This window comes from Macaca nemestrina, chromosome 7, assembly GCF_043159975.1.
Source record: "Macaca nemestrina isolate mMacNem1 chromosome 7, mMacNem.hap1, whole genome shotgun sequence".
NCBI classification, from domain to species: Eukaryota; Metazoa; Chordata; class Mammalia; order Primates; family Cercopithecidae; genus Macaca; species Macaca nemestrina.
The window spans coordinates 159,294,913-159,316,173 of record NC_092131.1 but is presented as its reverse complement, the minus strand read 5'-3'; the positions used below and the strand labels follow the sequence as shown (position 1 = coordinate 159,316,173).

General features: G+C 44.0%; 1 protein-coding gene and 1 non-coding gene across 13 annotated transcripts in view; one reads left to right on the top strand and one right to left on the bottom strand.

The window, feature by feature from the left end:
* Nucleotides 1-21,261, top strand: part of LOC105491574 (StAR related lipid transfer domain containing 9) — a 155,966-nt gene that overhangs the window by 130,542 nt on the left and 4,163 nt on the right. For 10 of the 12 annotated variants that reach the window (XM_071067015.1, XM_011758108.3, XM_011758115.3 and 7 more), the window contains 6 exons: nucleotides 18,727-18,814; nucleotides 18,962-19,083; nucleotides 19,764-19,828; nucleotides 20,013-20,215; nucleotides 20,473-20,567; nucleotides 20,787-20,945. In XM_071067015.1, the coding sequence (XP_070923116.1) occupies nucleotides 18,727-18,814; nucleotides 18,962-19,083; nucleotides 19,764-19,828; nucleotides 20,013-20,215; nucleotides 20,473-20,567; nucleotides 20,787-20,945 (732 nt within the window). Of the gene's footprint in view, nucleotides 1-15,866; nucleotides 16,128-18,726; nucleotides 18,815-18,961; nucleotides 19,084-19,763; nucleotides 19,829-20,012; nucleotides 20,216-20,472; nucleotides 20,568-20,786; nucleotides 20,946-21,261 lie in introns of those variants that run through there. The other 2 variants (XM_011758093.3, XR_011606126.1) reach the window with 2 other exon arrangements.
* Nucleotides 10,302-10,402, bottom strand: LOC112428690 (small nucleolar RNA U13). The gene has a single exon (XR_003020744.1). It is a non-coding gene; the product is annotated as a small nucleolar RNA U13 (small nucleolar RNA).

The window sequence follows — 21,261 nt, the reverse complement described above, 5'->3', positions numbered from 1 at the left end:
GAATTTCTTCCATGGTTTCTTCTAGAACTTCTGTGGTTTTATTTTTTCATATTTAAATCTTTGTTCCTTTTGGAGTCATCTTCATATGAGGTCTGGATCTGATTGTGTTTTTTCCAGATGGCTGTCCAGTTGTTCCCGTAATGCTTGTTAGTTTATCTTTGCCTCACCTGTTTAAGGGGTCCCTTTTCCTTACACCAAAGCTTAGAATAGATTCTACCCAGCTGGGCGCAGTGGCTCACGCCTGTAACCCCAGCACTTTGGGAGGCCGAGGCGGGTGGATCACGAGGTCAGGAGATCGAGACCATCCTCGCTAACACGGTGAAACCCTGTCTCTACTAAAAATACAAAAAAAATTAGCCGGGTGTGGTGGCGGACGCCTGTAGTCCCAGCTACTCAGGAGGCTGAGGCAGGAGAATGGCGTGAACCCGGGAGGTGGAGCTTGCAGTGAGCTGAGATCGCACCACTGCACTCCAGCCTGGGTGACAGAGCGAGACTCCGTCTCAAAAAAAAAAAAAAAGAATAGATTCTACCCTGTGGTAGTGTTAGTCCACCACTACCCTCATTGCTCTTCTCTTTCTGAGTTTACCGGAGTATTCTTTCTTGTTTATTAAAAAAAATTGTCTTATTTTATTACAATTTACACATAATGTAAATATTTGTGAGGTACAGTGTGATGTTTCAATACACGTATACATTGCGTAATGATCAGATCAGGCAATTAGCACATCCATCACTTTAAACGTGTATCATTTCTTTGTGGTGATAACACAAAACCCTATCTTCTAGCCAACTTGAAATATACATTACATTGTTATTAGGTATAGTCGCCCTGTTGTATTTAGAACACCAGAACTTATTATTCTTCCTTTCTAACTTTGTACTTGTTGACCAACCACTCCCCATTACCCTCTTCCTGATCCCCTCCCCAGCCTCTGGTAATCACTATTCTACTCTCTCCTTCTATGAGATCAACTTTTTTATTTTCTTTTTTTTTTGAGACGGAGTCTCGCTCTGTCGCCAGGCTGGAGTGCAGTGGTGCCATCTCAGCTTACTGCAAGCTCCACTTCCCGGGTTCATGCCATTCTCCTGCCTCAGCCTCTGAGTAGCTGGGACTACAGGCACCTGCCACCATGCGTGGCTAATTTTTTGTATTTTTAGTAGAGAAGGGGTTTCACCATGTTAGCCAGGATGGTCTGGATCTCCTGACCTCATGATCTGCCCGCCTTGGCCTCCCAAAATGCTGGGATTACAGACATGAGCCACTGCACCTGGCTACTTTTTAAATTTTCATTATTTATTTATTTTTGAGACAGAGTCTCACTCTGTCACCCAAGCTGGAGTGCAGTGGTGTGATCTTGGCTCACTGCAACCTCCGTCTCCCAGGTTCAAGCGATTCTCATGCCTCAGCTTCCTGAGTAGCTGGAATTACAAGTGCCCACCACACCCAACTATTTTTTGTATTTTTAGGAGAGATGGGGTTTCACCATATTAGCTAGGCTGGTCTCAAACTCCCGACCTCAGGTGATCCACCTGCCTCAGCCTCTCAAAGCACTGGGATTACAGGTGTGAGAGATCAACTTTTTAAGATTCTGCATATGAGTAAGATCATGTGGTTGTCTGTCTATACCTGGTGTCTTTCACTTTAGTATAATGTCCCTGGGTTCATCCATGTTGCCACAAATGACAGAATTTTATTCTGTTTTATGACTGAATACTATTCCATTATGTATATATACCACAGTTTCTTTGCCCATTCACCTGTAAACATTTAGGGGGATTTCATCTCTTGGTTATTGTGAGTAGTGCTGCAATAAATAGGGGAGTGTAGATATCTCTTTGACATAGTGATTTCATTTTCACTGGCTATATACATAGTGGTGGAATTGCTGGATCATATGGTAGTTCTGCTTTAGTTTTTTGAGAAACCTTCCTACTGTTTGCTATAATGGCTGTATTTACATTTCTACCAACAGTGTATAGGAGTTCCCCTTTCTCCACGTCCTTACCAACATTTGTTGTTTTTTGTCTTATTACAGCCATTTAGATGGAATGAAGTGATATTTCATGTTAGTTTTGATTTGGATTTTCCTAAAAACTAGTGATGTTAAGCATTTTTTTCATATACCTGTTGGCCATTTGAATGTCTTTTTTTGAGAAATGTGAATTCAGGTGTTTGCCCATTTTAAAGTTGGATTGTTTGGGATTTTTGCTGTTATTTGAATTCCTTATATATTCTGGATATTAACCCTTTGTCATATGCATAGTTTGCAAATACATTCTCCCATTCTGTGGGATGTCTCTTCACTCTTTTCCTTAGCTGTGCAGGATCTTTTTAGTTTGATGTAACCTCATTTGTCTATTTTTGCTTTTGTTGCTTGTGCTCTTGAGGTCTTATCCAAAAATTCCTTGCCCAATCCAATGTCATAAAGCATTTCTCATATGTTTTCTTCTTATAGTTTCATATTTTCTGGTCTAAGATATAAGTTTTTGAACCTTTTTGTATATGGTAAGAGATAGGGGTCTAGTTTCATGCTTCTGTATGTGGATATCCAGTTTTCTCAGCATCATTTACCACAGAGACTGCCCTTTCTCCATTGTGTGTTCTGTCTTTGTCAAAAATCACTTGGCTGTAAATGTATGGATTTCTGTGTTCTCCATTCTGTTCCTTTAGTCTATGTGACAGTTTATATGCCAGTACCATGCTGTTTTGGTTACTATACCTTAGTAGTATTTTTTGAAGTCAGGTACTGTGCGATGCCTCCAGCTTTGTTTTGCTCATAATTTCTTTGGCTGTTTGGGGTCTTTTGTGGGTCAATATGAATTTTAGAATTGTTTTTTCTATGAAGAATGTTGTTAGTATTTTGATAGAGATTGCATTGAATCTGTAGATTGCTTTGGGTGATATGGACTTTTTTTTTTTTTTTTTTTTTTTTGAGACGGAGTCTCGCTCTGTCGCCCAGGCTGGAGTGCAGTGGCACTATCTTGGCTCACTGCAAACTCCGCCTCCCGGGTTTACGCCATTCTCCTGCCTCAGCCTCCCGAGTAGCTGGGACTACAGGTGCCCGCCACCTCGCCCGGCTAATTTTTTTGTATTTTTAGTAGAGACGGGGTTTCATTGTGTTAGCCAGGATGATATGGACATTTTAACAATACTCTTCCAATCCATCAACATGGGATATCTTTCCATTTATTCATGTCCTCTTTAATTTCTTTCACCGGTGATTTATAGCTTTCATTGTAGAGATCTTTCACCTCTTTCTTTTTTTTTTTTTTTTTTTGAGACAGAGTCTCACTCTGTCACCCGGGCTAGAGTGCAGTGGCTGGATCTCAGCTCGTTGCAAGCTCTGCCTCCCGGGTTCCCGCCATTCTCCTGCCTCAGCTTCCCGAGTAGCTGGGACTACAGGCACCCGCCACCTCGCCTGGCTAGTTTTTTGTATGTTTTTTTAATAGAGACGGGGTTTCACCGGGTTAGCCAGGCTGGTCTCGATCTCCTGACCTCGTGATCTGCCCGTCTCGGCCTCCCGAAGTGCTGGGATTACAGGCTTGAGCCACCGCGCCCGGCCTCTTTCACCTCTTTCATTAAGTTTATTCATAGGGACTTTATTTTTTTGTAGCTATTATAAATGGGATTGTGTTCTTGCTTTCCTTTTCAGATAGTTTGCTTTTGGTATATAGAAGCACTACTGATTTTTGCCTGTTGATTGAGAAATAAAAGTAAAATTCTAAGCCTCCAACTGACTGAACAGACCACCTCTCAGCCAGGGAGGCCCCAGAGAAACCTTAAAAGCTGAGTGCATGACCAACAGAAGATGTTGAAATAAATGCCCTGGCCGGGCACGGTGGCTCATGCCTGTAATCCCAGCACTTTGGGAGGCTGAGGCAGGCAGATGACAAAGTCAGGAGTTCAAGACCAGCCTGGTCAACATAGTGAAACCCCATCTCTACTAAAAATACAAAAAATTAGCCAGGTATGGCTGGGATTACAGGCGCCCGCCACCATGCCCGGCTAATTTTTGTATTTTTAGTAGAGATGGGGTTTCACTATGTTGGCCAGGCTGGTCTCCAACTCCTGACCTCATGATCTGCCTGCCTCGGCCTCCCAAAGTGTTGGGATTACAGGCATGAGCCACCGTGCCTGGCCTGTTGTTATTATTTTTAATCTGTCTTTTATTCTTCATAGCAAAGATAGGAGTGGTTTATCTACTACAGTTATAATTTTAGAGTATTCTAAATTTGTCCGTGTACTTAGTTTTACCAGTGAGTTTTATACCTTCAAATGTTTGCTTGTTACACATTAGCATCTTTTTCTGTCAGATTGAAGAACTGCCTTTAGCATTTTTTATAAGGCAGGTCTAGTGTTGCTGAATTTCCCCAACTTTCGTTTGTCTGGGAAAGTCTTTTATCTCTTCATGTCTGAAGGATAATTTTACTGGATAAAGTATTCTTGGTTGATATTTTTTTTCTTCAGCACTTTGACTGTCATACCCCTCCCTCCTAGCCTGTAAGGTTTTTGCCGAGAAATTTGCTGCCAGACCTATTTGAGCTCCTTTACTTGTTATTTGCTTATTTTCTTTTAAAAAAATTACAATTTAAGTGTTTTGTAGAAATGGGAGTCTCACTATGTTGCCCAGGCTGGTCTTGAACTTCTGGCCTCAAGCAATCCTCCTACTATAGCATCCCAAAGTGTTGGGATTACAAGCATAAGCCACCACACCTAGCCTATTTACTTCTTTTCTCTTGCTGGTTTTATGACCTTTTCTTTGTCCTTGACATTTGAGAATTTGATTATTATATGCCTTGGAGTAGTCTTATTTCGTTAAATTTAACTGGGGACTTTTTACCTTTTTATACCTGAATATTTGTATCTTTCTCTAGGTTTGGAAAGGTCTCTGTTATTATTGCTTTGAATAAACTTTCTACTTCCCTCTGTTCTCATTCTCCACTCCCTCTTGAATGCCAGTGACTCATACATTTGTTATTTTTATTTTTTTTATTTTTTGAGACAGAGTCTTGCACTGTTCACCCAGGCTGGAGTTCAGTGGCACAATCTGCCCACTGCAGCCTCTGCCTCCAGGGTTCAAGCAGTTCTCCTGCCTCAGCCTCCTGAGTAGCTGAGATAGGCGCCCACCACCACGCCCAGCTTTTGTTTTTTTGTATTTTTAATAGAAACAGGGTTTCACCATGTTGATCAGGCTGGTCTCCAACTCCTGACCTTGTGATCCGCCCACCTTGGCCTCCCAGAGTGCTGGGATTATAGGCGTGAGCCACCGTGCCTGGCCACATTTGTTCTTTTGACACTATCCCACGGATTCTTTAAACTTTCTTTTGTTCTTTTTCATTCTTTTTTTTTTCTTTGCTCTTCTGTATTTTCAAATATCCTCTCTTTGAGCTCACAGATTTATTCTTCTGCTTTATAATTTCTGCTGTCGAGACCCTGTAATGCATTTTTGTTTGTTCAATGTATTTCACCTCCAGGATTTCTGTTTGATTTTTTAAAGATTATTTTAATCTCTTTGTAAAGTTTCTCGCATAGATTTCCGAATTATTTCTCTGTGTTTTCTCCAAGTTTGTTGGGCTACCTCAAAACAACTATTTTGAATTCCCTGTATTAGATTATACTTCTCCATCCCTTCAGGATGGGTCACTGGCACCTTATTTAGTTGGTTTGGTGAGGTCATAGTTCCCTCAATGTTATTGATGCTTTCCAATGTGTGTCAATATCTGGGCATTGAAAAAAATGATATTTATTCCAGTTTTTGCAATCTGGCCTTGTTTGTACCTGTCCTTCAGAGGGCCTTCCAGGAATTCAAAGGAGCCTGACTGTTGAGTTCCCTAAGCCTGTGGTCACTGTAGCCCTCTTAGCACTAGAGGGCACTCTAAGCCTGTGTAGCTGGGACTCTGTTATGGACTCCAATGTCCCTGGCCCAGATGGACCTGAGTAAGACCCAGGGAGAGTTCCCCACCTTGTGTGGTAATGCTGGCCAGGGCCCTGAACCAGGTGCTGGTTTTGTTGTTGTGGGCTTGGTGCTGGGTTCCAAGGAAAAGTCCCACGCACAATTCCTTCTCCTTCCCCCCAAGCAGATGGTGTCTTTCTCTGCACCATGTTGCCTAAAGTTGGAGGGAAAGGTGATGTGGGCATTCCTGTGGCTGCCACAACTGATGCTATGCAGGGTTACACCTGAAGCCTATGGCCTCCTGGAACAGGGTGGAAATGGGTCACGCTCAAAGTCCAGGCCGCTACCATGCTGAAATTTATTTTGGGCCCAAGAACGCTTTAGTTGGCCAGTGATGTGAGAATCACATTCATCCTGATGGGTGGTGAGTTCTTTTCTGGTGCTTAGTGTGGGTCCACAGTCTTTGTCCATGGGTACAGGCCTGGAATTAGGCTGTGGGGTTTTTTCTGGTTCTGCATATTACTGTGGCAGACTTAGTACTGGGCTCTAAGGCAAAGTCCCATGTCCACTAACCTCTTCTTCTGCCATGTGGACAGTGTCTCTCATCACTACCTAGGGTTGGGGGAGGGTTGGTGCAGATAATATGAAACTGTCCTTCCTATTCTCTTTAATGCATCTTCTTCTCCTTGTAAAATCTAGTACTTTTATCTATCAACTGGTTTTCCTAGCTGTAGTGAAGATACTTTCTTATGTGGATAGTTGTTCAAATTGATGTTTCTGTGGGGAACTATCACTGAAGGGTCCTATTCTGTCATCTTGCTGTGCCTCTGTGTTACTGATCTGTTGTTTGTTTTTTTTTTTTTTTTTGAGATGGAGTCTTGCTCTATCACTCAGGCTGGAGTGCAGTGGCGCCTTTCTTGACTCACTGCAACCTCCGCCTCCCAGGTTCAAGCGATTCTTCCTGTCTCAGTTCTCCAAGTACCTGGGACTACAGGCCTGCTTTATCCTCCACGCCTGGCTAATTTTTCTTGTATTTTTAGTAGAGATGGGGTTTTGCAGTGGAGGCTAGGCTGGTCTCAAACTCTTGACCTCAGGTGATTCGCCCACCTCAGCTGAACAAAGTGCTGGGATTACAGGCATGAACCATTGCACCCAGCCTGTTGTTTATTTTATTTTTTATTTTTTGAGATGGAGTCTCACTCTGTCACCCGGGCTGGAGTGCAGTGGCGCGATCTCAGCTTACTGCAACCCCCGCCTCCTGGGTTCAAGCGATTCTCCTCTCAGCCTGCTGAGTAGCTCGAATTACAGGCGCCCGCCACCATGCCTGGCTGATTTTTGTATTTTTAGTAGAGATGGGGTTTCACCATGTTGGCCAGGCTTATCTCAAACTCCTAACCTCGAGTGATCCACCTGTCTTGGCTTCCCAAAGTGCTGGGATGAGCCAGCCACTGCGCCCGGCCTGTTGTTTATTGTTTATATGAAATTTAGGATCTCACCTTGTCTAGTTCAATTGCAAGAACTTGTTACTGTTTTTATTTTATTTTATTTTATTTTTTTTGAGACGGAGTCTTGCTCTGTCGCCCAGGCTGGAGTGCAATGGTCGGATCTCAGCTCACTGCAAGCTTCGCCTCCCAGGTTCACGCCATTCTCCTGCCTCAGCCTCCCAAGTAGCTGGGATTACAGGCGCCTGCCACCACGCCCGGCTAATTTTTGTATTTTTAGTAGAGATGGGTTTTCACCGTGTTGGCCAGGTTGGTCTCGATCTTCTGACCTCATGATCCGCCTACCTCGGCTTCCCAAAGTGCTGGGATTACAGGCATGAGCCACCGCGCCCGGCCCTTGTTACTGTTTTTAATAGGATCATGTGGATTGACTTAGGGAGGAACCACATCTTATGCTATAGAATTTTCTAACCAAGAACATACTAGTTTCAAACTTTCTTTTTGTGTTTTTAAAGTTTTTTCATATGTCTCTCACATTTCTTGTCAGATTTATTTCTAAGTATTTTAAGGTTTTTGTTACTTTTCTAAATAGGTTTTTCCTTCTTTTATATCTTCTGATTATTTTGTATGTATTAAAGCTATTGATTGCTGTGAATTAATTTTGCATCTATTTTTTTTGGTTGATTCTCTAGACCTGCACTACTAATTTAGTAGTTGCTAATACATGTACCTATCTTAATTACTTTTTTTTTTTTTTTTTTGAGATGGTGTCTCGCTCTGTTGCCCAGGCTGGAGTGCAGTGGCGTGATCTCGGCTCACTGAAGCCTTCACCTCGATCTTTAAGTGATTCTCATGCCTCAGCCTCCCAAGTAGCTGGGATTACAGGCGCCTGCCACCATACCTGGCTAATTTTTGTATTTTTAGTAGAGTTTGGGTTTCACCATGTTGGCTAGGCTGGTCTCGAACCCCTGACCTCAGGTAATCCACCCATCTTGGCCTCCCAAAGTGTTGGGATTATGGGCATGAGCCACCCCACCTGGCTTTTTTATAGCTTTTGAGCTGAGATAGATATATTTTTGCAATACTAAGGAAATATCCAACTATTCCTAGCTTGTAGCATATTCTTATCCAGAATGGGTATTTCAGAGTCTTTGGAGATGATTTCATTCATTCATACATCCATCTATCTATTTTTGGGCTAATATTGAACTATTCTTGCAATCCTGGAATAAATCCTATAATATATATTTATGATTCTGATGTACTGTTCTTTTAATGTGTTGTTGGAGTCCACTTATATTTTAGAATTTTGCATCAATATTTGAATTTTTCTGTGGTTTTTGCTTTCACAATATATTCTTTAGGTTTTGTTATCAATGTTATACTCCTTTTATAGGAAAGGAAGGTGGTACTTTTCCTTTTCAAGGCTTATGAATAGTTAAAAAGGTAATAAAAACTTTATACCTATTAAACTGGGAAAATTTAGGAAGCCAGATGATGCCAGATTTTGGCAGGACTTTGAGGATGTTGGAACCATTATAGGTTCCTATGACTCAGCAATGTTTGCATAGGTTATGAGAGAACATGTAAGGAATTGTTTATTGAGGCATTATTTGAAGTGGCAATGAGTTGGAGGACATTCCTGAATCCATGACTGAGAATGGATAGGTAAAATGTGGTAGTTGCACACATGAAATATTAATACTATGCAAGAATTGAAATCAACACATTAAACACCTAGGCAGAATACTGAGTGAAAAACTTTTTTTTTTCTTTTTGAAACAGAGTCTCGCTGTGTCGCTGAGGCTGGAGTGCAGTGACACAATCTCGGCTCACTCCAACCTCCAACTCCTGGGCTTAAGAGATTCTCCTGCCTCAGCCTCCCTAGTAGCTGGGATTACAGGTGCCTGCCACCATGCCCAGCTTATTTTTTTGTATTTTTAGTAGAGACAGGGTTTCCCTATGTTGACCAGGCTGGTCTGAAACTCCTGATCTCATGATCTGCCCATAAAATGAGACATGTTACTATTTGTAAATTAAACAACATATATAGTATATAAATACAATATATAAAACAATCACTTTTTGCAAGAACATATACAAACAAAAATATATACTCTAAGCATATCAATGATTTTGGTGGGACAGCGAAATGGGGATGAAAAGTAAAAAAATTTGAGAGCCAGACATGGTGGCTCACACCTGTAATCTCAGCACTTGGGGAGGCTGCGGCAGGAGGATTACTTGAGCCCAGGAGTTTGAGTCCAGACAGGGCAACATAGGAAAAAAAAGAAAGCCAGGCGTAGTGCTGCATACCTGTAGTCCTAGCTACTCAGGAGGTTGTGGTGGGAGGATTGCTTGAGCCTGGGAAGTCGAGGCTGTGGTGAGCTGTGATCATGCCACTGCACTCCAGCCTGGGTGACAGAGCAAGACCCTGTTTCAAAAAAAAATTTTCTTTTGAATCATCTTTTAAAGTTTGATGTAATAATCCTTTTAAATTGACAAGGCTTGGTGTTTCAGCAGGGGATTAGTTCTTTGAAAAACTTCTTCAATGGAAAATGGTCTGTTAAGATCAGGATTTAGTAAACTATGGCTCTTTGGCCAGATCTGACCTGCTTCCTGTTTTTGTAAATAAAGTTTTACTGGAATACAGTCATGCCCATTCATGTACATGGTCGTGTTCCCACTACAGTGGCAGAGAGTCGAGTAGCTGCAACTACTCAAATGGCCCACAAAGCCTTAAATATTTAGTATCTAGCTCCCTACAGAAAAAGTTTGCCAACTTTTGGTTTAGATTTTTCGTCTCTCCTGGAGCCAGTTTTGATTCTAACTTGTTTATTTCTGTGTATATTGTGATCAATTTCTTTTTGCTGTGATAGTTTCTCAGTCTTTTCTTGCTTCTTGGTCAGTAATTTTTTGGAATGTGTTTTATCTGCTGTTACTTTCTTTATTTTTTATTTTTTCATGTAAGACAGGTAATGTGCTCACGTAACAAGGTTTGAGAGAGGCACTTCTCAGACATCTATGTGAAAACCCAATTATCATGCTTATGAACTACAAAAGGATCGTGTCTGTGGTTTTCTCATGGTTAGATTGAAGTTATGCATTTTTTGGCAAAAAATACCATAAAAGTGATTTGCCCTTCTCAGGGTTGACAGATTAGGCAAAGAAAAATACAGGATGCTAGTTAAATTCAAATTTTAGAGAGACAACAAATAGCTTTATAGTGTAAATATGTCTCATGCAATACCTTATTCTCAGTGCATTGTACCAGAGATTACTGGATACCAATCTGTCCTATTTCTGGTGATGTAAACTTTGATGTTAAGGTGGTATTTGGGAGTCTCTCCACTGAATGTTGCTATTTTGCCCTTTATGATTAATAAACATGGCTGAACGTGGTGGCTCACGCCTGTAATCCCAGTGCTTTGGAAAGATGAGGCAGGAAGATCACTTGAGTCCAATATTTTGAGATCAGCCTGGGCAGCATAGTGATACGCCATCTCTAGAGACACACACACACACACACACACACACACACACACACACACACACACACACACACATAGTGATACGCCATCTCTAGACACACACACACACACACACACACACACACACGCTATGTTGGTGGTGCATGCCTGTGGTCCCAGCTACTTGGGAGGTTGTGGTGGGAGGATCGCTTGAGCCTGGAGGGGAATGGAGGTTACAGTGAGCCATGATTGCACCATTGGCCTTGGATAGAGGAAGACCCTGTCTCAAAAAGTCTTGGAGACTGGCTGGGCGCGGTGGCTCACGCCTGTAATCTCAGCACTTAGGGAGGCAGAGGCAGGTGATCATGAGGTCAGGAGTTCAGGACCAGCCTGGTCAGTATGGTGAAATCCCGTCTCTACTAAAAATATAAAAATTAGCCAGGCATGGTGGCACACGCCTGTAGTCCCAGCTACTTGGAAGGCTGAGACAGGAGAATAGCTTGAACCCGGGAGACAGGGGTTGCATTGAGCCGAGATGGTGCCACTGCAGGCCAGCCTGGGAGACAGAGCAAGACTCCATCCCCCGCCCTCTCCCCCCCAAAAAATCTTGGAGACTATGGAAAATCCTGTTTTTCCTCAAACTTTCATCCACTGATTTTAGTGTCTACTAGTGTGTCTTATCTGTAAAAATTATTGTGATATTTTAGTGGCAATTTTGTATTCTCTTCATTTCTTCTACATTTATTTATTTATTTATTTATTTGTTTATTTATTTATTTTGAGACGGAGTCTGGTGCTCTGTTCCCCAGGCTGGAGTGCAGTGGCACAATCTCGGCTCACTGCAAGCTCCACCTCCCAGGTTCATGCCATTCTCCTGCCTCAGCCTCCCAAGTAGCTGGGACCACAGGCACCCGCCACCACGCCCAGCTAATTTTTTGTATTTTTGGTAGAGACAGGGTTTCATCGTGTTAGCCAGGTTGGTCTCGATCTCCTGACCTCATGATCTGCCCACCTCAGACTCCCAAAGTGCTGGGATTACAGGCGTGAGCCACCGTACCCGGCCTCCTCCTACATTTATTAATTGGAACTTTTCTCTAAGGAAGTGCAGTCCCTTCTTCCACCACTTAATTTATTCAACTATTTAGTTTTTTTCAGTTTGGAATCATATTCTTTGGGGAATGATTCAATACGGTACTGTCATTATTAATTTCATTGTTCAACTTGTTCCTGCTTTAATTATTTGGAGTTCCTTCAGCTTGGGTCTTGTGTCTTTTTGACATGCCTTTTTTTTTTTTTTTTTTGAGATAGGGTCTTGCTCTGTTGCCCAGGCTAGAGTGCAGTGACACAGTCATGGCTCACTGCAGCCTTGACCTCGCTAGGTGCCAGTGGTCCTCCCACCTCAGCCTCCTGAGTACCTGGAGTACAGGTGTGTGCCACCACGCCTGGCTACTTTTTGTATTTTTGTTTTCTAGAGATGGGGTTTTACCTGTTGCCCAGGCTGGTGTTGAACTCCTGGGCTCAAGGGATCTGCCCGCCTCAGCCTCCCAGTGTTGGGATTACAAACATGAACCACCGTGCCTGACCCTTGAGCACTTCTTTAATTGATTTTTTATTGTTGTTGTTATAATCCATTGGCTTTAGTATATTCATAGAGTTGTGTATCCATCAGCAATTTTAGGACATTTTCATTACCCCCTAAAAAACCACATGCCACTAGTTATTCCCTAAGTTCACCATTCCCCAACCCTTGGCAACCACAAGTCTACTTTCTATCCCTATGGATTTGCCTATTCTGGACATTTCATATAAATGGAATCATACAATATATGATCCTTTTTGATGGCTTCTTTCTCTTAGCATAATATTTGCAGGATTGTGTTAGTTTCCTGGAATTGCTGTAACAAATTACCACTCATAGAGTGGCTTCAAACAACAGAAACTTATGCTCTCATAGTTCTGTAGGCTAGAAGTCCAAAATGTTGGTGTTAGCAGCACCGTATCCCTCAGAAGGCTCCTGGGAGAAGGATCTGCTCCAGGCCTCTTTCCAGGCTTCTGATGGTTACCAGCAATCCTTGGCACTCACTCCCATTTCTGTCTCTTCCTTCATGTGACAGTCTCGCTCTCACTCTCGCGCGCTCTGTCTCTCTCTGTGTGTGTCTGTCTCCCTGTCTGTCTGTCCCAGTGTTTAAGAGACAGGGTCTCTGTCACCTGGACCTGACTGCAGTGGTGCAATCACAGCTCATTCTTACCTGCAACACCTGACCTCAAGTGGTCCTCCCGCCTCAGCCTCTCAAGGTGCTGGAATTACCATCGTAAGCTACCACATAACTTGTTTGTTTTGTTTTGTTTTTTTGAGACAGAGTCTTGCTCTGTCACCCAGGCTGGAGTGCAATGGCACGATCTCGGCTCACTGCAACCTCCGCCTCCTGGGTTCAAGCGATTCTCCTGCCTCAGCCTCCCAGGTAGCTGGGATTACAGGCATCCACCACCATGCCCAGCTAATTTTTTGTATTTTTGGTAGAGACGGGTTTTCACTACATTGGCCAGGCTGGTCTCCTGACCTCAGGTGATCCACATGCTTCAGCCTCCCAAAGTGTTGGATTATAGGTGTGAGCTACTGCACCCAGCTCCACATAACCTTTTTATAAGGACATTAGTCACTGGATTTAGGGACCACTCTAATCCAGTTCTGTCTTATATTAACTTGGTGACATCTGCAAGGAACTTATTTTCAAATTAGGTCAAATTCACAGATACTGGGGGGGTTTGGACTTCAACATATTTTCAGTGGAGACAGTGATTTAACCCCCAACAAGGGGTCCTTCATGTTGTAAAATATATGAGAGCTTCATTCCTTTATATGGCGAGTAATACTCCATTGTATGAATAAACCACATTTTATTTATCCATTCTTCAGTTGATGGGCCTTTAGGAAGTCGTTTTCTGCTTTTTGCCTACTAATAAATATTGCTGCTACGAACATCCCTGTAAAGCTTTTGTATGGATATGTTTTCATTTCTCTTGGGTATGTATCTAGAGTTGAGTTGCAGGATCATAGAGGAACTGCCAGACTGCTTTTCACAGTGGCTGTCCTATTTTACCTCCCCACGAGCAGTGTGTGAGCAGTGTGTTTCCTCCGTCCTCACCGACGGTAGCTATGACCTATTTTGGATGACAGCTGTCCTAGCAGATGGGAAGTACTATCTTATTGTGGCTTCAGTTCCATTGCCCTGATGGCTAATGGTGTTGAGCATCTTTTCACGTGCCTTTGCCCATTTATACATCTTCTTTGGAGAAATAGCTAGTCAGATATTTTGTCTATTTTAAGATTTGGTTATTTGTCTTCTTAAGAGTCCCTTAGCAAAGATATAATTCACAGAAAATGTCCTCCCATTCTTTGTGTCTGTTCACTATCTTGATGTAGTGCCCTCTGAAGCCAAAAGTTGAATGATGTCCAGTTTATTTTTTATTGTTGTTCCTTGTGCTTTGGTTTCATATCTAAGAAACGAGTGCCTAATCCAAGATCACAAAGATTACACCTATGTTTTCTTCTAAGAGTTTTATGCTTTTAGCTTCCACATTTCATTCTTTGACCCATTTTGAGTTAATTTTTACATATGGTGAGAGCTAGGAGTTGAATTTCATTCTTTTCCATATGGATGTCCAGTTCTCCCAACAACATGGGTTTGAAAGATTATTATTTCTCCCACTGAATTGTCTTGGCAGCCATGTCAAAGATCAGTAGACTACAGACGTATGACTTTATTTCTGGACTCCTAATTCTACACCATTGATCTACATAGGTGTGAGCTGTTGCACCCAGCCTCACACTGTCTTCATTACTGTAGTTTTGTCGTACCTTTAGAAGTCAGGAAGTCTGCATCTTCCAACTTTGTTCTTTTTCAAGATTACTTTTGACTATTCTGGGTTTCTCAGATTTCCATATGAATTTTAGGATCAGCTTGTCAATTTCTGCAAAGAAGTCAGCTGGGATTTTGATTGGGATTACTTTGATCGGTAGATCAATTGGGGGAGCATTGCTATTTTAACAATATTAAGTCTTTAGCTCTGTGAATATGGGATGCCATTGTGTTTATTTAGGCTTAATTTCAACAATGTTTTGAAGTTTTCAGAGTATAAGTTTTATGCTTATTTTATTAAATTTATTCGTAAGTATTTTATGCCTGTTGACGTTATTATAAATGGAATTGTTTTCACTTCATTTTCAGTTTCTTCATTGCTATTATGCCGAAATAAAATTGATTTTTGTATATTGTTCTTGTCTCCTGTACCCTTGGTGAATTCATTTATTAGTTCTAATGTTTTTTTTAAATAGATTCCTTAAGATATTCTATATGCAAGATCATGCCATCTGCCTTTGTTGTTGTTGTCTTGCCAGTTGTGCTGGCTACAATCTCCAGTACAATGTTTATTAGATGTGGTGAGAGCGGAGGAGGAAGGTGTGCATCTTTCACCATTAAGTGTGATGTTAGCTGTGGATGTTTTATAGCTGACCTTTATCAGGTTGAGGAAATTCCCTTATATTCCTAGTTTTTTGAATTTTTATCATGAAAAGGTACTGGATTTAGTCAAATACTTTTTCTAGCGTCTACTGAGATAATCTTATGGGTTTTTTTTCTTTTATTAACACAGTGCATTGCATTGATTTTTGTATGTTGAGCCAGCCCTGTGTTTCTGTGATAAATCCTACTTGCTTATGATATCTTTTTTATGTGTTGCTAGATTTCAGTTTACTAGTGTTTTGTTGAGGATTTGTGTGTGTGTATTCATGAGGGATATTGGTCTATAGTTTACTTGTGATGCCTTTGCCCAGTTTTTGTATCAGGGTAATTCTGGCCCTATAGAATGAGTTGGCAAGTGTTCCCTCCTGATTTTTTGAAGCATCTAGGAAGGATTGGTATTAATTCCTTAAATGTTTGGTAGATTTTACTAATGAAGCTATCTTGAAATTTTCTTTGATCACTAATTTAATATCTTAAATTTGTAAATAAAATATGTACTAAGTTTCTTTTTTTTTTTTTTTTTTTTCTGTCGCCCAGGCTGGAATGCAGTGGTGCTGTCTCGACTCACTGCAAGCTCCGCCTCCTGGGTTCACATCATTCTCCTGCCTCAGCCTCCTGAGTAGCCGGGACTACAGGCGCCCGCCACCACGCCTGGCTAATTCTTTTGTATTTTTTTAGTGGAGACGGTTTCACTGTGTTAGCCAGAATGGTCTCGATCTCCTGACCTCGTGATCCACCTGCCTCCTCCCAACGTGCTGGGATTACAGGCGTGAGCCACTGCGCCCAGCCTGTACTAAGGTGTTTTATTTGTCCTTGAGTCAGTTTAACTTTTGCGTCACTAATTTATGTTATTGAATTTGTTGGCATATAGTTCATAGTATTAATTCATTGATTTTTATTTCTTTTCCCAGATGTTTTTAAAGCTAAAATTTCCCTCTGAGCATTGCTTCAGCCATTTCCCATAGCTTGTGACATGTATTTTCATTTTTTTTTTTTTTTTTTTTTTTTGAGACGGAGTCTTGCTCTGTCACCCAGGCTGGAGTGCAGTGGCCGGATCTCAGCTCACTGCAAGCTCCGCCTCCCGGGTTTACGCCATTCTCCTGCCTCAGCCTCCCGAGTAGCTGGGACTACAGGCGCCCGCCACCTCGCCCGGCTATTTTTTTTTGTATTTTTTAGTAGAGACGGGGTTTCACCGTGTTAGCCGGGATCGTCTCTCGATCTCCTGACCTCGTGATCCGCCCGCCTCAGCCTCCCAAAGTGCTGGGATTACAGGCTTGAGCCACCGCGCCCGGCTGTATTTTCATTTTTAATATAATTTTGCGATTTCTGTTTGTATTTCTTCCTTGATTCAATTGTTGTTGAGAATTTCTTAAAACATTTTTGAGGCCAGGTGCAGTGGCTCATGCTTCAAACTCCTAGACTCAAGGGATTCTCCTGCCCAGCCTCCCGGGCAACTGTACTACAGGCACAGTTACCTTTTCAATTGTGTTTTCTTGTAATACCGTTGTACTCCTCCATCTCCCAGTGTGTCTTTGATTCATAAAGCATAAGGGATCCATTTTGGTATGTCTGTGAAATGGGTCTCTATGCAATCTTTTTTTTTTTTTTCAGATGACTGCCCATTTGTCTCAGCAATACTTATTAATTTATGGATATTTATTTTTGGAAGTCATGAGTTCAGCACTGGGAACAGATTAGGTTACCTAGGAATACATTGTGGAGTGAGAAAATAGGGCCTAGGCCTGAATTTTGAAAGGTTCCCAAAATGTCAACAGTTGAAGAGGATGAATCAACAACAAAAAACCACTCAGAGAGATGAGAAGCCTCTGGAAGTGATTCTGTCAGTAAAAGGGAGAGACTGGCTAAGTCAAAGCTTGCTGAGAGATTCAGGAAGTGTAGGACAGAAGTTGTTCACAAGATCCAGCCACACGGACACCGTGGACCTTGGTGACTGCTGTTTGGAGGAGAGACGAGGGCAAATGTTAGATTAGGGTGGGTTCAGAAGTCAGCAAGAAGTGGGAGATGGCAAACAGCGAGACTAGTTGCAAGAAGCTTATCTGTGAAAGGCAGGAGAGTGAAGAGGAAGGTTTTAAAGATGAGAGAAACCGACACAGGGGCTCACGCCTGTAATCCCAAAACTTTGGGAGGCTGCAGAGGGGAGGATCACTTGAGCCCAGGAGTCTAAGACCAACATGGGCAACAGGTTGAGATCCTGCCTTTACAAATTTTTTTTTTTTTTTTTTTTTTTTTTTTTTTTTTTTTGAGATGGTGTCTCGCTCTGTTGTGCCCAGGTCGGAGTGCAGTGGCACAATCTCAGCTCACTGCAACCTCTGCCTCCTGGGTTCAAGCGATTCTCCCGAGTAACTGGGATTACAGGCGCCGCCACCACACCCAGCTAATTTTTTGTATTGTTAGTAGGGATGGGGTTTCACCATGTTGGTCAGGCTGGTCTCAAACTCCTGACCTCAGGTGATCCACCGCCATGGCCTCCCAAAGTGCTGGGATTATAGGCATGAGCCACTGCTCAGCCCCCAAAGTGTTTTAAAAATTAGCCAAGTGTTGTGGCTAATAGTAAGGATCCAGTGAAGAGGAAGAGGTGGAGGCAACAAGTGAAGAGACTGGTGATCAGTAGTGAAGGGCTTCTGACACGGCAGCATGAGAACTAAGCCTGAGGCAGAAGGGCCTGCTTTGTTGCAGCAGGTGAGGAGATAAGGATGGAGAGAGGACTCTCTTTGTTTCCTCCTTTATTGTGATCAGAGCAGCAATAGGTTAGAGGTGATGATGGAGGTAGGATGGTGGGTGCCTGTGAGTTCCAGCAGAGGTCAAGGGTCATGTTGTTGAGGGGCCTGCTGAGGTGGAGGTGTGGTGACCACATTGCAGATCCAGAGGGTCACCCCATCTAATCCCCAGTTAGGACCTTTAGCTTGGCTGCCGCACCTGGGGTAGGGGCCAAGCATTCAGCTTTTCATAGCCTGTTACTTTTCCTCCCATCCCATCTTCCACATTTATTACCCTGCTAAAGCCCCTCTAGCCATGGCCTCATTCTTGTTGCCCGGGTGGTGCAGAGAGCCTCTCATGCACTGATCCCTGGTACCCCCAGCTTGGAAGGCTGGCAGAGCACCCCATATTCTCAGGCCCTGGTGGTTCTGATCCCTGTTGGAACTCCCCTGTAAGCAGCCTCTGCCTGTGTGGCTTCGAAGGTGAGCAGAGATTATCTAGATACTAATTTCTATCGCTGTGGTCTTCTTGGGGGGATGTCCAGCCTCTGGTATTCCCATCTGGGAAGACCATTGCAGTTGATTCATCTTATTGGAAGCTGTGAAATGCAGTTTCGAGGCAGAGGAGATAATTTTGTGCTTGCCTTCTGGCTCAGTCCTGAGTATCCTCTCTTCTGCAGGGGTACACAAACTTGCCTGATTCCAGGGATGTATGGATAGGGGATGAGCGAGGAGGCCTTTCTGCAGTGAGGAAGAACTCCGCCTACGGTGAGTTGCGGGGAGTGTTGGGGATAGCCAGCTGCCTGGTTTGGGGACTCGGGGGCTGATGGCTGTTAGATCTTAGTGGGTCACTGGTCTGCGGGAGAGCTGTTGCTGTCCTGAGGCCATCACAGGGTCTCCACCTATTTCTTGTAGGCCGCAGAGCCTCCCTGGGCAGTTGCTGCTGTTCACCATCCAGTCTGTCCAACTCGGGGACCTGCTTTTCCTCCTCCTATCAGGATTTGGCCAAGCACGTCGTGGACACTTCTATGGCTGATGTGAGTAACTGCTCCTGCCTGTCCCTATCATTCCTTTACCTAGACCTCTGCTGGGTGTGCGGGAAGAGAAAATAGGAAAAAAGCTGGACAGATGAGGAGCCCAAGGCTTATGGGCATCTTCAGTGGTTCTTCATCTTGAGAAAAGGGGAATTCAGGCCAGGTGTAGTAGCTTATGCCTGTAATCCCAACATTTTGGGAGGCTGAAGCGGGACGATCACTTGAGGTCAGCAGTTCGAGACCGGCCTGGGAAGCATAGCAAGACCCTGTTTCTACAAAAAAATAAAAACATTAGGCCAGGCGTGATAGCTCACACCTGTAATCCCAGCACTTTGGGAGGCTGAGGTGGGAAGATTGCTTGAGTCCAGGAGTTCAAGACCAGCCTGGACAACATGGTGAGAGTCTGTTTCTACCAAAAAATACAAAAAGATAGCTGGGTGTGGTGGTGTGTACCTGTAGTCCTAGAGACTGGGAGGCTGAGGTGGGAGGATCGCTTAACCCCAGGAGGTTAATGCTGCAGTGGGCCGTGATTACGCCACTCCACTCCAGCCTGGATGACAGAGCTAGACCCTGTCTCAAAAAAAAAGAAAAGGAGAATTGAGCAGAGGCAGGCCAGACTGACTAACCCAGGGGCTTAGTTTTTACAATGCCTCCTAATTTGGGTGTGGCCATTGTGTCCCCAGGTAATGGCTGCTTGTTCGGATAATTTGCACAACCTCTTCAGCTGCCAGGCAACAGCTGGCTGGAAGTAAGTTTGTGTGGGGTCCTTTGTCCAATGTCTGTCTTGGTCCTAAGCTTGTCACTCTGCTCGGCTTCTCTCCTCCCTTCCCTTACCTGGATTCCTCGAGTCTTCACTCTGAGCCCCTCCTTTGTGACCCTTGGAGCCCATTTTTGACTCCCTCCTATTTTCTGTGCTTGGTGTCTCCCCCCAGCTACCAGGGTGAGGAGCAGGCGGTGCAGCTTTACTACAAGGTGTTTTCTTCCACTCGGCATGGCTTTCTGGGGGCAGGTGTGGTGTCCCAGCCGCTGTCTCACGTGTGGGCGGCTGTCAGTGACCCCAGTCTATGGCCCCTGTATTACAAGCCCATCCAGACAGCAAGGCTGCATCAGCGAGTGACCAACAGCATCAGCCTGGGTGAGCCCAGGGAAGAAAGGCTTCCACGGGGCCTGGCTTCTGGTGTGCCCAGTGGGGTCCTGCTGGGTGATAGAGGTGGTGGAGGGTTGGAGGCAGCCCTATTGGGAGGCCAGGTACTCAGGTTACCTTGATTGCTCAGCCTAGGTTGAGCTAGGTGTCAGGTGATGGGGTGATGGCGGGGGGCTCCCTGACCGGGAAGGCTTTAGGACTAGGTCTGTCCATGGGCCTCCTGACCCGCCTTATCCCTGTCCCTCCAGTGTACTTGGTGTGCAATACTACCCTGTGTGCATTGAAGCAGCCGCGGGATTTCTGTTGTGTCTGCGTAGAAGCCAAAGAGGTGCCTGCCTTGGTGGTAAAGACGTTGTGGGAAGAACTTGGGCTGAAGTGTCATGAGAAAATCTATGTGGGCATCAGGTCCTTTAGGGGAAGGAGGGCAAGTTGGGGCTGGAGCCAGAGTAGGGGTGACTTGAAGGCTGGCCCAGTGTTGCCTTTCACCATACTGTCTACAGGGGAGCCTGTTCCTGTTTTATCCACACCACACAGGCAGACTCCCACTTCCCTCTGTCCGCAGGGTCACCTGTCTGTCATGGCAGCCCAGTCTGTGTATGATACATCCATGCCAAGACCCAGCAGAAAAATGGTTCGCGGGGAGATCCTGCCCAGTGCCTGGATCTTGCAGCCCGTCACTGTGGAAGGGAAGGAAGTCACCAGAGTCATCTACTTGGCCCAGGTGATAAATCCTTTGTGGCCGGCCTCACAGCACAGGCTGACTTGGTCCCACAGCCCCCTGGGATTTTTCTCTCTCGCTGTTGAACATCCTCCAGTGCCCAGGCCCTTTGGCCTGAGACCTGGAGACTCAAGGGCTTCCTGAGCTTGCAGTAAAGGGAGTCACTGGGGAATTGGAGAGAAGGGAATGAGACAGGCATTCATCAATCTTTTCTGAAGCTGCTGTTACCAAAAACCTAGTGACCAGCATCCTGTGGGTGATCCCAGTGTCCTTAGGAGATAGATGAGTCATTGTGAGGCAAAAGCAGCAACCTCGGCAG